This window comes from Gossypium arboreum, chromosome 11 (assembly GCF_025698485.1).
Source record: "Gossypium arboreum isolate Shixiya-1 chromosome 11, ASM2569848v2, whole genome shotgun sequence".
In the NCBI taxonomy this organism is placed as follows: Eukaryota; Viridiplantae; Streptophyta; class Magnoliopsida; order Malvales; family Malvaceae; genus Gossypium; species Gossypium arboreum.
Window position 1 is genome coordinate 123425034 of NC_069080.1, and position 16046 is coordinate 123441079.

Genomic DNA, 16046 nt, shown 5'->3' on the forward strand with positions numbered 1-16046 from the left:
TTAGTTTAATAAATAAGGAGATATGATGCTTGAATTGTGATAGGTTTTTGTCATGTTTTGGTAAGTTGAGGATGAATACATTTGCTGTGCCTTGTATGGCATATTGGTTGTATGGAAATGGTTTATTGAATTGGTCATTTTATGCATGTTTTGGTAAGATCTTGAAGCTTTGAGATTGTGCACAAAATTCTTTTAGGTACATGCTTGATTTGGGTGATGAAAATGGCTTGATGTTGACCAATTTCATGTCCACACGGCCTGAGACACGAGCGTGTGTGACACACGGGTGTGTGTCTCAGCCATGTGTAACATACAGCTATACGACATGGCCGTGTGTCCCCTGTAGGTTTTAAGGATAACAAGTCAGACAGCTACACGGCCTAGCACACACCTTGGCACACGAGCGTGTGGCTTGGCTGTGTGACCTAACTTCGAAAGTTAAACTGGCTAGGACACAGTCATATGTCCCTATTTTGATTATTACATGGCCTGAGACACAGGCATGGTGTCTCAGCTGTGTGACTCTTGCAGTCGAATTTTCTAATTTTTTTTCTTAAACTTTCCAAATGTCTTTAATTTAGTCTTGAATTGTTTCTTAAGTACTTTTAGGGCCTCGAAGGCTCAATTAAGGGACATTAGGTATGTGATTGAATGTAATTAGATTATGTCTGCATTGATGTATGAAATAAATAATTTAATGTTCTATTTGTTTGGTAATGCTCCGTAACCTTATTTCGTTGAAAGATATAGGTTAACGGTGTTACAGGCTTAGAGAAAGAAAAATCAGGATAGGGCCATGTGGGATCCCCTCTCAAAATCGGACATAAGAGTTTTCTCTCATCTGACTTAAGTAGTTACACCAAATAAAAATAAAGGAGTTCTCGCTTTCAAATTCAAGAACCCCAAAGCAGGTCTACTCTTTACTTAAGTTTCAAGAAACATTTTATTGATTGATTCTTCTTTTATTGATTTAGATTTTCATAATTCTTTATTCAATTCAAAATTAGGACATAAATGAAATGTTAAATTCTAGAGTAGTCTACTTCCCTTCGAATACTGAATCCTCTTAAATTAAAATTAAAGGAGTGTCATAAGGGATTTACTTGTATATGTACCCTTCCATTCGATCTTTTAGGTCCTGCAGTACCTCGATGATTATACCACGATGCCCTTAACTTGTAGCCTAAGCCTATATGCGATGTATAGATTGTTGGATAAAGATACGTTAGTGAACAAAATAATTAAATATAAATAAACACATATTTATATATAAAATAAAATATAAATAGAACAATTTATATTTAATTTGTCAAATACGAAAATAAAAAACAAAACCGTAACAAAAGTTGAAATAAAAAGAAGAATAAACGTTGGTTGAATGTCTCCCAAGATACAACAACAATAGTGATCAAAGATGTAGCAGCTTTATAACGATCAACGAACGAACGTTGCCTTTTTTTATTACCAGAACATTTGAAAAATTCGAAAAAGGAAATAATAATTTTGATAGCAACATAAAATCGATGTGAGAGAGCGGAAAAATGAGCAAAGAATTATGAAGAAGTCTTAGCCTTTTATAGGCATTCAAAGTGGAGGAATTTATGGAAATATCCTTGTATAAGGAGACGATTAAATCTGCATTAAAGGGACAATTGATTAAAATCAAATCACATTGATGAATCAAATAGTTCAGGATATATATATATATATATATATATATATATCCTTTTATAGCAGATTTTATATATATTTGCTAGGAAAAAATAAATTTTGTGTTGGGCAAATTCCACTTTTTATAGGTCCAAAAATTCTTTCACAAAATAATCCATCCTTTTCTGGTTTATTGGTTTTGTCACTTCTCCAACGGTTTCTCCATTAGGTAGGATTTTCTTGGCTCAAACACTTATTTGTTGGGGAGAAACGGATCCAATTCGGAATTGTTGATGTTTATATCGGTCGATCATAGAAGAAAAATTCTAATTCATTCCGATTAAGCTTCCTTCCTATTAATTTGGAAGTTCTTCTTAGATACAAGGAAATGATTTAGTTTCAAAGCCAAAGATCATAATTCTCAGACGAGCAATCGAAAAGATTCTAGAGCATCTTTGAGTTTAGGTATTTTTCCTCCAATAGTCGTAGTCCCAAGTACTTCTTGGCGAGCTCTAATATGATCAGATTTATAAGTAAACATTTCTTGTAAAATATGAGCAACATCAAATCCCTCTAGAGCCCAAACCTCCATATCTCCTACTTGTTGTCGTCCTTGCTTGGACCTTCCTCTAAGTGATTATTGTGTAATAAGTGCATGATGCCCACTGGAATGCCTATTTATTTTATCATCAACCCAAATAACCATGTGCAACAAGTGCATAAGTTAAAATTTATTATTTTCAAAATCTAATGCGATCATATGTGGAATGCCATTTTAGTTTATTATTTTCGCATATTGTTCACTAAAAATTCAATTAATGAATTTATTACAATCATTTGCATTAATATTAAAATTCACAAAATTAGAATAATTCAATTAAAAATATGAATAAAATCTACAACTATACGTATAGTACATGATTAGTAAGTGAATTTATACAAATTTAATAGATACTATTTAAGTCAAGACTAAAATTTCAAATTTTGAATAATACAAGGACTGAAATTGACCAATTCAAAAATATATAAACTAAATTTTTAAATTAAAATATAAGAATTAAATCTTTAAATAAATTATCAAGACGAGATTCGTATTTAAAATTTTGAATGTTCTTTATTACGATAAGATCACATATATTGAATGTTCACCATAAGCTAAGGCATTAATGGGAACTAAGCTTAAATTAAATATAATTTGTCTTGGCTCTATTTATTCATGTCTGCTGACATAGACGAGGCTCGGAACATTGATGCTTGTTTATTCAAAACATGTTGCTTTCAAAAGTCTGAATTAAAAATATAACCTGCCTAATCCACTGCACTACAATGTTTATGATCATCATTATTATGAATATCATATCCACATTTCCGCAAGCTGTCTGCCGGTGTCTATTCGACCAAATTCCAGCCATCACGGATTCGATAGACGGTAGACTATCGACTTCTCAGAGTATCTCTTTCACCTTCTATATTATTCGATGAATCAAAATTGTTGAACCCACCCACTTTTCTCATGCTTTTGCCTGCAAGAATAGATTGCACGTGAGGATTGGGATGGCGAAAACATCTCCAAGGCATGAATGGGGCATGTTATAGAACAAGAATTGTAATTCACATGATCACTCACCTGGGAATACAAGAAGGTTCCGAGGATAGCAATGGCAGCTCCAAGAGCATTGATCGGCTGGACAGGCGTGCGGAAGATGATTATGGAGGAGACTATAACGGATATACGTTTCATGGTGTTGCCAACACTAAACGTCAAGGGAGAGATCTCATCGAGGGACATGTATGAGACCTGGTTGTACAGATGATAGAAAATACTCTGCGCCGCCACCCGCCTATCACAAATATATTTGTTAGCAAGCACGAAGTAAGAAAATCATATACCATCACAACTAGATCCTAGACACTTTTAAGACATTTCCCAAATAAAGAAAAACGATAAAATTAGAAGGAGAAAGCTAAGCATATGGTAAACACGAAGAGGATCAAAACCCGGACATAAAACGGATGACACGGATATCAGATAGTGTTCATGTTACAGGTGCCTATTGGAATCTTTAATGGAAGTCTAAGTAACTAGCAACAGTTAAGTTCAGTAAACAATGATGACAAATTGAATCCACGCTTGGAACATATATATTTCCGGTTCAGATTAAAGAGTCGTAATTGACATCATGAATGGAAATTCGAAGACTCGATTACTCCCAATTTTTTATCTCATGACTTCAAAACATCCACCAGAAACCAACAAATGAATCCATACAATACTAAGTGAAAAAAAAAAAAAAAGAGAACAAGGAATTAAAAACTTAGGACGTCGTGTTATTACCAGATGAATTGTGGTCCAATCTCAGATACAGCCTCTTTCCATCCTGCTGCCCACATATGCGGTCCTTCCACAGCAATTGCAAAAGGTGTGAGAATTAAAAGAGACAACATGGATAGACATGCATAGTAATTCATCCCGCTAACGGATTTCCCCTTCATGCCCTTCTTTGAGAATATGTTACGGAAGACAAACGCCAAGTTTGATATCATAGCTCCCATAAAACCTGAAAATACTCCGTGAACAACCCAGTTTAGCACTCCGGTCATAACCCGAAAAAGAAAATTACATAAATATTCAAAACAAGACGCCATAGTAGTAAAAACACACTTGAAAAGAGAGTGCTCGGTTTCAAACTGATGGTCGACATTAATCTCATAAAGCACAGATAAAGAAAATAATCTTTTCCTAGTCCTGCAATTTCTCACCAACAGACAAGCAACAGTTATACTGAAGATTGTAATTTGCGTATCAAAGGAATTAAGATTGTTACCGGTCATATTGAAGTTGAGTTCGGTTAAGGCGGCAAGACCGCAACCACCAATGATGGGAACAAGGGAGAGATAAACTGCTGGGGGGAATGTCTCTCCAAGTAAGAACCTTGAAACAATGACACTGAAAGCAGGTTCACCACTTTTAATGATGTGGGTGAATGAAACAGCAACCTTTGACATACTCACAGTGGCTGCTACATGTCCAATTGTATGTGCCACAGCAACCTAGGAAAAAATGAAACCACAAAAACACCAAACAAATTTAATGAATTGACATCTTAATCTTAATTTTTCAGAAACATATATATCAAAATTTCCCTTTAGTTTTCTTCCACCTAATACCAAATTATGGTTTCGCTTTCATTTAATTTGCTTTCTTTGCAATCAGACAAACTTTAATTTTCATAAAACTGAATCACAGATCATTTGCTATTTTTTTTTTAAAAAAACTTTTTCCTCCCTATGATCCAAACAACATAAGCACACATTGTATAAGGGAGCACATGAATTCCTATCATTTTCTTTCACTCTCACAAACCAAACAAAAGGATATGGAAAATCTCACCGGAAACAAAGCCTTCCAGAACTCCAAATCAATTTTTGGGGGCTCAGCAATCTTTGTAGCCCATGAAACCAACATCATTAAAGAACCACAGGCAAGGGATAAAGTTGAAGTCAACCAAGGGTAAGGGTAAGCATTCAAAACCTTCTTGTTATATATATTGAAAACCACATTCAAGGCCCACCATGTTGCAAAATAAGTCCCAATTTTCACATTTTTTGCTGCTTCTGATTTCGCTTCCGCTGCTGCCGGTGATGGCGACTTGTCAGCTTCATAGGCCTTACATAGGATCACTGGTTTTTCATTAAAACTTTGGAAGTATGAGATATACAATGGCTTTGACAATGAAAGGAGGGTTATTTTCGGATGGTTCTGAAGATTCAAACACGGTAAAAATAAGGATCTACACGTTATTGATGAATATCTTTTGTCAAAAACTGAATTTGAGACTGTCAAAGCGGGTTGCTTCAGAGTAAAGCTCATATTTAAAAAAAAAAATTCAGATCAAAACTGAAAAAGTTAAGCTGAGATAAGAATTCTTACTATCAAGAATTACCAGTAATTATGAAAATGTTTGAAATAACAACTAAACTCTATTTTCTTTTCTATTCATAAGAAAAAATCTATATCTTTTTCCTTTAAATGAAAATTTTGAATTTATAAATATAAAAAACTATTTATAAGAAAAAAATAAAAATAAAATAAGGAAGAAAGAGAAATTTAGGAAGGTTGTTATTTGTAATTTAAAGAGGATAACAAGGAGGTGAAAACCTTGAAAATTTAATACAAGGAGAAACTTTCCTAATCCAACCAAACTTTTAGTTCCATTTCATATGGAAAATCTTTTCTTTTTCTATTAAAATTATTATCAGGTTTTTCAATTTAATGTTAGGGTGTTTTTGTTTTACTTAAAATAATTTTCTAAAAATAATTTTTAAAAATAAATTAATTTTTTGGAAAAAGTGAGATTTTAAAAAATAAATAATCTTTATTTTTATTAAAAATTAATTTTTAATATTTATAAAAAATTAAATAAAATAAGAAATAATATTTTGTAAAGTAATTAATTTAGAGTTTAGAAAGAGATAAAAGAGTAATGAAATCAAAGTTGAAAGAGCAAAGTTTTTCTTTGTTAGTGAAGGCCAAACCAAACTTCTCAATTTATTTTATGTAAATTGGGCATACTTAATATTATTCATTTAAAATATAAATTATATTTTAAAAATAGGATAAACTATAAAAATAGTTTTTTAACTTTAAATTACATTTTAGTAATTTATGTTTAAATTATTATGTTTTAGTTATTTACGTTATCGTTTTGTTACGGAGTAGTCACTTTACCGTTAAATTTCATTACCTCCCTAACAGCAGTCCTATTTGGTAATCCAAATAGATTTTAAATATCAACTTGGATGTCCTGGGACAAAAATAAGTTTTTAATTAAATAAATTTAATTTGGATTGCCATGTAGGACATCTAAATTGATATTTGAAATCTATTTGGACTACCATATAGGACCACTGTTAGAGAGTTAACGGAATTTAACGGTTGAGTGACTACATTGTAACAAAACAATAACGTAAGTAACTAAAATATAATTTAAGATAAACAAATTCTTAAAAATAAATTGAATAAACTAATTAATTTTTTATTATAAAAAACACTCAATATCCGATTAGTGAATACCAATATAAAATCAAACCCAACTAAACTCAAAATATAAACGTGAACACCCCACCGAAAATATAAAATATAAACCCAATCACCAATTAATTTATTCAACCAAATCATTGGATTTTAAATAATAACATTTTTCATAAAAGCTCACAATACATTTCTTTTCTCAAATTTGTTCTTTTCTTTTATTTATTATAATTTATAATCAAATAATAAAATAAATCAATCAACATTTGTATAATAATAAATCTTATAATTTTATAATTCCATTAAGATAGTAATTTTTATAAATAAATAAATCTTTGAAAAAATTAAAATAAAAAACCAATCAAATTAAATCAAAAATTCTAACGAATAATTCAATTTTAACAATTGAGTTATTTTAATTCATTTGATTTTGATGATTTATTCAATTTATCTAATTATTAGAATATAAAAATCTAGCTCACTAAATGTACACATGTTTCAAGAGGTAGTTCCTCCACTTTTAAATCAATGAATACTTTAGTATAGAGTACAAAGGGATTTAATAACAAGCAGAATATAGTAATTGGTAGAAATGATAAGCTGAAGATTGACTTACTCTAGTTGTTACATGAAGTTAGATTATGTTATTAGTTTTTGCATTTTATGAAAGTTGTAGTTTTATTTCATGTATTTTAATTTGGTTAATTTTAATTTTTATATTTTTGAATTTGTTAATTTTAATATTTTTATTTTTTGAATTTTGGAATTTTAGTCTTGACCCGAATAATAACAATTAAATGTTTTTGGTTAGATGCAATTATTAGTCTTGTACTATGCAGACAGTTGTAGATTCGGTTCATATTCTCCAACTGGATCATTCGAAATCTCTATATCTTTCGAGTTTTAAAATTTCAATCTTGACGCAAATGACAATATTTAATCTATTAATTAAATTTTTAGTGAATAATATTTGAAAATAACAAATTATTAAGGGACAAATTAAAATTAGAGAAATAAAGTAAAGAGTAGTAAACGGTGTGTTTAAGAGTTCAAAACATTACTGTAAAACGGTATGTCTTGATTAATTAAAACGGTGTGTATAGGGAGAGTTAAATGAAACGTTGCGTTTTAAGGGGGCTAAGGGTCTGAGCTGTAAGAAGGGCCAACTAACTGTTCAGCCTTCTTAAGCACACCATTGTACCAGGAAGCAATTATGAATTTGGTTAAGCAAATTCGATATTTTCTTCTTCCTCTTGATTCTTTCTGCTTCTTACTTTCTTTTTTATCAAAATATCTCTCTCAGATTTCTATTAGTAACAAAGCTATCAGAGCTTCAATCGATCCTCTATGGCCGGTGATGAGTCGAATCGAACCCTCCTGGTCACACTCCATCATATGCTTTATCCTATTACTGTGGAAGCGCTCCACTAGGTTTTCTCACCTCATGGATTTGTGGAGAAGATAGTCATATTTCAAAACTCGATTGGCTTTCACCTGATCCAGTTTGAAGGACGTTTGAATGCTATCTTAGCTAGAATTTCTCTGCAAGGTCGTGATATTTATGATGGCTATTGCCAGCTTGATATACAGTGTTATGGTGCTAGTGTGGCGATTTAGGGCTCATATGCGGATGAGGATGTGAGCGGTACCTCAAACGTCGGTTTCCAAATCTGAAAATGGTGACAGAGATGGTGATGTGGTGGAGGTAAAAAGGCCTAATAATCGTAATTCAACGCCTTCTGATTCGACACCGATGGTATAGATTGACACGGATGAGTATCGTGCAATCCTTAAGAAAAATCTCCATCAAGCCTGCGTTGCTGTTGCTCTCTCTCGTGCGTCGACTGTGAAGGTAGAAGGTTCGTCTGCAAAAGTTGAAAATCAAGCGCTTCAATCGGATCCGATGTTCAAGATTCCTCAGATACAAGAACAGGGTGAACTTGATGCTAGTATTTCAGTTGTTTCAACTACACAAAAAATGTCAGGGACACGAGTGAGGCAATCCATAGCTGGGACAAATGATAGGTGTACAGTGATGGGTAAGGTTCCTCCAAATGAATATCCCTTCAGTGGAGTGCCAGTAGCAAACGATCCAGTAGATTATTTTGATGGGATTTTAGGTGATTCTGTTGTTGGGAATTTAATGGCTTCTACTCTATATTTTGTTCATTGGTATTCTGTTAGATTTGATAACCCTAGCAAAACCTTTACTTTGGATTACTTAGGTAGTGAGCTATTCAATAGTTCCTCAATTGTTTGTTCTTGTTGCAACCCACGCATGCCTGAAGAAAGTGTGGTTTTGTTAGAAAATGGTGCACTGTTCTTGTTTGATTTAGCTTCCTATGTTAATTGTCAGAAACTCAATGGCTAGGTTAAAGGGAGTAAACTTAGAGTTTTATGGGATGATTTGAGTGGTGTAGAGAATTATAAATGGATGTGTATTGGGTTCAATTGGCATCCTAGGATTTTAGTTGTTCCCCAATCAGATGTTGCTTTGTTACTTGATTTTAGGCATGATGAGTGTAATGTAATTTGTTTAGCTAAGATTGAGATGTTGAGCCTATATGCTGTAGTTGATGAAGATTAGTCCCTATCGTTTCCTAGAGCGGGAGCTGATGGGTTTCAATTTGTTTTAGCTTCCCAAAGTTTGTTGCTTCTTTGTGATATACGTAAGACAATGGTGCCATTGTTACGTTGGGCTCATGATCTAGATAATCCATGCTTCATTGATGTGATTAGGTTAATATCTTCAAGAAAGATTGAAACTCAACGATATTGTGCCTTATGGAATTTGGTGCAAAATTTTGATGTAGCTCATAGAAAACCATTGTTCTATTTTGAAGACAACTTACTATACTCCTCGGTTGGCGATGAATATGAATTTCCTAAAAGGTTCAAGTATTTGTACTTCGACTATCTTTGTGGTTATTTGAATGGCAACCTTGTTGAAGGCTTAGACATCAGGATGAAGAAGTTCCACTAGGGGTTTCAGCAAAATGAATCTTTTAACCTAGATTTTCATAAAATTTTGTATGAGAAGTTGAAGGTTTACGGATTTGGTCAATTCAGGTCCTCTTCTGCACTTTCTGTTGTCTTCAATGACATTATCTTGCAAAAAAAAATGCTTTTTGAAATCGCCAAGCAGATGCCTAGAATGAATATTCAATTTATTGGAGAAGCTAACTATTATTTTGGGAAAAGGTATTGCTGGAGGTGAGTTGGTAGTAACCCTTGTAGAGAATCCTGGGTTCGACCTTGCCCTAGCAGTGGTTGAAGGCACTGGTGACTATTGTTGCGAGTACATAACTGGTGGTTGTGTTGAAATATGTATATATTTTAAATTTATTTAGGTAGATAAATCTTATTTGGATAGATAAGTCTTATTCATATTCTAGAAATATTTTTATTTTATCTTTTGGTAGTTTACTAGAATAAGTGAACTATTTTCTTTTTATGTTTTAGTAGTTTATTAGAATAAGGGAACTATTTTCCCAATTACGATTAGGACTTTTTTTTCTCTATTTAAGTTCAATTCTTTAGTTAATAAGAGAAGTACAATTTTATTCAAAGCTCTCTTGAAATCTTTCATGGCATCTGAGTTAGGTTAAAATCTCTAGTAACATCATGGTTAAAACAACCTTCACTGGAGATAAGAGATCCAGCAATCAAACAGAGGAAAAAAGTTCTACAGTTGAAACAACTACCGAAAGTACAGGTGGGTGATCCAAAGATGAGCAAGTGGAGGTCGGAAAATTCTATGGTAATTGCATGGCTTATTAATTCCATGGAAGCTTCCATAGGTAAACCTTTTCTTTTTCTCCCAACTGCTAAAGATGTTTGAGACGCTGTGAAAGACACCTATTCAGATTTAGAAAACGCTTCACAGATTTTTGAGTTAAAAATAAAACTGCGGAAAGCTAGGCAAGGGGAAAAAGAAGTTACTCTTTATTATAATGAGATGATGTCTCTTTGGCAAGAACTGGATCAGTGTTATAATGATGAATGGGAGTGTCCCGGAGATGGTGTAAAAGTTATGAAAAAAAGAAGAGAATGAAAGAGCTTATTTGTTTCTGGCTGGTTTAAATAAAGAATTTGATGAAGTGAGATCTCGGATCCTAGGGAAAAAATCGCTTCCAAAACTTCGTGAGATTTTTTCTGAGGTTAGAAGAGAGGAGACAAGGAGAAAAGTAATGTTAAAGCCAGGGTTTGAAGCTAATGATGATAATTCTGCTCTTGTAACTATTAAAAATAATGATGATAGTGAAAAAAAGAAAAAACCTTGGTGCGATCACTGCAAAAAATATTGGCACACTCGTGAAACGTGTTGGAAGCTCCATGGGAAACCGACAAATGGAAGGAAAAAGAATGGCAATGGTCGTGGTTCACAATCAGGGGATAGCAGAGCTTTCCAAACAACTAATGGAAATTATGAGGGCCAAAGTTCTCTGGAAGGGTCTCCATTCAATAAGAAACAATTAGAGCATCTACACAAGTTTTTTCAATCACCACAATTTCGAATGAATTCTTTTATTCCTAACTCATCCAATAATCCTTCTTCCTCTTTTTCCCAATCAGGTACTGATTTTTCTGTTTTTTTCAATGTCAAGCCTTGTAAAACAAACACATGGATCGTTGATTCTGGAGCTAGTGATCACATGACTAGCAGTCATTTTTTTTTTTTCAACTTACACACCTTGCGCAGGAAACAAAAAGATCAAAGTAGTAGATGGGTCCTTCTCGGCAATAGCCGGGAAAGGCACTGTTAAAATTTCATCTTCCTTGGTTTTACATGATGTTTTACATGTGCCAAACTAGCTTGTAATCTCATATCGGTCAAGAATTATCCCATCCTCAAATTGTCATGTTATATTTGACTCCTCTATGTGTAAGTTTCGGGACATGGTCTCGGGAGGATGATTGGCAATGCTAAAGAATTTGGTGGAATTTACTTTCTTGAAGACGACCATCTAAGTCAACCAACAACTACTTTATGTTTAAATTCTGTTTCTGATTTTGATAAGGTTATGATTTGGCATTATATGCTTGGACATCCTAATTTTTATTATTTAAGATATTTGTTACTTAATCTATTTAAAAATAAAAGTCTTTCTTCATATCATTGTGAATTTTGTGAATTGGCTAAACATTATCGGTCATTCTTTCCACCTCAAAAATATAAAGCCTCCAAACCTTTTTTGTTAATTCATAGTGATGTTTGGGGACCTTCAAGAGTCTCGACTTTTTCAGGAAAACGTTGGTTTGTCACATTTATTGATGATCATACTCGACTTTGTTGGGTGTTTTTATTAAAAGATAAGTCCGAACTTAAAAATGTGTTTCAGTCTTTTTATGCTATGGTGAAAACACAATTTGGTGTGAAAATAGAAGTATTTCGAACTGACAATGGTGGAGAATTTTTTAGCGACCAATTAGGTATTTTCTTAACCAAACATGGAATAGTCCACCAAAGTTCTTGTACAAATACACCACAACAAAATGGGATTGCAGAGAGAAAAAACCGACATCTTTTGGAAGTAACTAGAGCCTTGATATTCACTAGTCAAGTGCCACGTTATCTTTGGGGCGAAGCCTTGTTAACAGCTACATATCTTATTAATAGAATGCCCAGTAAAATTCTAAATTAGAACTCCTTTTAGTCTCTTTAAAGATAACTTTCCTAACTCTAAATTGATTCTGATTTATCCTCCGAGTTTTTGGGTGTAGTGTTTTTGTTCATCTTCACAACCAAGGTAAACTAGATCCTAGAGCAAAAAAATGTGTCTTTGTTGGTTATGCTTCTAATAAAAAGGGTTACAAATGTTATGATCCAATTGATAGGAAGATTACAGTTACCATGGATGTCATATTTGTTGAAACAAAATCTTATTTTCATTCTAATCTTCGGGAGGAATTATACTAAAGAAGATTCTATAATTGATCAAGAAGAGACTAGGAATATACAACATAGGGATTCTAATAATGGGGAAGGCGAATTTATAATTAACACAAAAATTAATGATGTTAATGTTAATGAAAAGGAGGATGAAGGTGTAGAGTCCGATCATGAAAATAAAGAACAAACAAAGGAGTTAATTGTTTACTCAAGAAGAAATCGAAATCAAGAAAGTGGAATCCACCGATTCATCACCAAGAATCCGACCAAGATCCCGTCAAAAGCCGTAAAGCTCATAATCCACCAATGAATTTTCCGATTTAGATATTCCAATTGCCAAAAGAAAAGATGTTAGAAATATTGTCAAATATCCCATGTCTAACTTTGTATCCTATAAAGCCTTATCTTCGACATTCTCAACCTTTGTTTCGTATCTCGATACTGTCCAAATACCAAAAAATGTGAAAGATGCTTTACAGGTTCCTGAGTGGAAGGAGGCTATTTTAGAGGAGATGCGTGCTCTTGAAAAAATAGGTACATGGGAAACAATGGAATTACCTGTAGGGAAAAAAAAAGTGGGCTGTAAATGGGTGTTCACAAGCAAATTCAAACCAGATGGATCTTTAGATAGATACAAAGCCCGATTGGTAGCAAAAGGGTACACTCAAACATACGGGATAGATTATCTTGAAACATTTGCTCCAGTGGCCAAATTAAATTCCGTCAGAGTTCTTTTATCAATTGTCGTTAATCTTGATTGGTCTTTACAAAGAACTAGATGTGAAGAATGCTTTCCTAAATGGAAAACTTGAAGAAGAAGTTTACATGGATCCTCCTCCGTGTTTTGAAGAAAAATTTGGAACTCGATTATGTAAACTCAAGAAATCTTTATCTGATCTCAAGCGGTCTCCTCGAGCTTGGTTTGAACGATTCACTCAAGTTGTTAAAAACAAGGTTACTCACAAGGGCAAGTGATCACACAATGTTCTATCGATATTCACAAAAGGTAGAATAGTCATTATTATAGTTTATATCGATGATATCATTCTTATAGGAGATGATGTGGATGAAATAAGACGTCTCAAGGAGCATCTAGCATTGGAGTTTGAGATCAAAGACTTGGGTCCTTTGAAATACTTTCTTGGAATGGAAGTTGCTCGATCAAAGAAGGGTCTTGTGGTCTCTCAGAAAAAATATGTGATTGATCTTTTAAAAGAGGCTGGGATGAGTGGTTGCCGCCCAGCTGACACACCAATTGATCCAAATGTAAAATTTGAAAATAAAGAAGGTCGATTAGTTGATAAAGGCGTACCAAAGATTAGTTGGTAAGTTAATTTACTTATCACATACAAGGCCGTACATAGCTTTTGCAAGAAGCTTAGTGAGTCAATTTATGCACTCCTAATGGAGGAACATGAAGAAGCGGTGTTTGAATTCTAAGATACTTGAAGAGTTCACGAGAAAGGGCTTATTCTTCAAGAAATCCGAACAAAGAGGAATTGAAGCTTATACAGATGCAGATTAGGCGCTCAATAATGCATGTAAGATCTATATCAGGATACTGTACATTTGTTTGGGGAAACTTTGTGACTTGGCGAAGCAAAAAACAAACTGTTGTAGCAAGAAGTAGTGCAGAGGCTGAGTTTAGATCAATGGCTCAAGGAATTTGTGAAATAGTTTGGTTAAAAAGAATTATGGAAGAGCCGAGAAACCAATAACTTCACCAATGAAGTTGTCTTGTGATAGCAAAGTCGCCATTAGCATTGCTCACAACCCACCCAACATGATGAACTAAACATGTTGAGATTGATAGACACTTTATCAAGGAAAAGATTGAAGAAGGCCAAGTGTGCATGCCGTTTGTTCTTCAAAACAACAGATTGCTGACATACTCACCAAAGGACTCTCTAAGACAAGCTTTGATTTTCTTGTAAGCAAGTTGGACATGATTGATATATATGCACCAACTTGAGGGAGGGTGTTGAAATATGTATATATTTTAAATTTATTTAGGTAGATAAATCTTATTTGGATAGATAAGTTTTATTCATATTCTAGAAATATTTTTATTTTATCTTTTAGTAGTTTACTAGAAAAAGGGAACTATTTTCTTTTTATGTTTTAGTAGTTTATTAGAATAAGGGAACTATTTTCCCAATTAGGATTAGGACTTTTTTTTCTCTATTTAAGTTCAATTCTTTAGTTAATAAGAGAACTACAATTTTATTCAAAGCTCTCTTGAAATCTTTCAGGTTGTGTGGTTATACTTGGAAAAGTGGGGAGAAATGTTGTTGCTGGAATGATTGGAGTTTTAACAAACATGCTTGATGAGGATGATACTCTAATACCCAAGATAAATAAGGAAATTGTGAAGACCTAGAGAGTAACTGCCCCTGTTGGATTGATGCAGCTTAAGAGTCTTATTGAGGCCCATGTTGAAAAAACTGGGAATAGCAAAAGCTCTATGATTTTTATTGAACGGGACAAGTACTTACCACTGTGCTGGTAGCTGGTTCCACCTAGTTGGCTTCGAGGTTTCGTTGCAGATTATGGGGTTCACCTTATGATCTTGTGTTGGACAACATTATCCTACACGATACCCGGGCAAGTTAGTTCTGGAGTTCCTAAGAGGCTGTTCTATCCACATCTTTGGAACCCTGAAGCATTACATCACTGGACTGCAATAAAGGATATGGAAAATATGCCAATTATGTACAACTTTGTTGCCATTATAACAACAGTAATGATAGCTGGTTTATACTTCTTTGATCACAGTGTTGCTCCACAGTTGGCACAACTCATAGCTATATTACTTCTTGTTATGCAAACTGGGAATTTGCCAAAATCAAAAGTATTGGTCGAGTGGCCAACACATTCCCAAAAGACGCCATTTGGGAGCTATTGCAACAGCTGCAAGTTACTTATCCACACTTTGATCCTTGAGGACAAGGATCTTTTCGGAAGGGGAGTATTTGTTACAAGACAAATTAAAATTAGAGAAATAAAGAGTAGTAAACGGCGCGTTTAATAGTTCAAAGTATTACCGTAAAACGGTGCGTGTTGATTAGTTAAAACGGTGTGTATAGGTATCGTTTAATGAAATGTTGCTTTTAAGGGGACTAAGGGTCTGAGCTGTAAGAAGGACCAACTAACTGTTCAGCCTTCTTAACAGGAAGCAATTATCAATTTGGTTAAGCAAAATCGGTATTTTCTTCTTCCTCTCGATTCTTTCTCTTCTTCTTCATTTTTTTTCTATCAAAATTCCTCTCAGATTTCGAAAACAAATTGAAAACAAATTGATAAGATATTACACATATGAAAATATGTGTAGCGCATCATATTTTAAAATAACAAAACTTAATAAATTTAACGGTTAATATTTTAGCGAAAACTGAAATTTTAAAATTTGAAAAATATAAAAAATTACTAAATTAAAGTATAATATTAAGTTCATGATTTTCGCAAAGCAAA

At 33.4% G+C, this 16046-nt stretch overlaps 1 protein-coding gene across 1 annotated transcript; it reads right to left on the reverse strand.

Moving 5' to 3' along the window:
• Window positions 1-3161: 3161 nt before the first annotated feature.
• On the reverse strand, window positions 3162-5521 carry LOC108477923 (glucose-6-phosphate/phosphate translocator 1, chloroplastic-like). The gene is made up of 5 exons (XM_017780389.2): window positions 5042-5521; window positions 4476-4701; window positions 3986-4208; window positions 3278-3491; window positions 3162-3173 (listed from the first exon to the last, which is right to left on the reverse strand). Exons 1-5 carry the CDS (start codon window positions 5519-5521, stop codon window positions 3162-3164), a joined length of 1155 nt encoding a protein of 384 aa, XP_017635878.1.
• Between the last annotated feature and the right edge of the window lie 10525 nt (window positions 5522-16046).

Coding starts and splice junctions, on each gene's coding strand:
- LOC108477923 (XM_017780389.2), bottom strand. CDS start 5,521: ATGAGCTTTACTCTGAAGCAACCCGCTTTGACAGTCTCAAATTCAGTT. Junction 4,702..5,041: donor TCTGGAAGGCTTTGTTTCCG/GTGAGATTTTCC, acceptor ATTTTTTCCTAG/GTTGCTGTGGCACATACAAT. Junction 3,492..3,985: donor ATTGGACCACAATTCATCTG/GTAATAACACGA, acceptor TATTTGTGATAG/GCGGGTGGCGGCGCAGAGTA.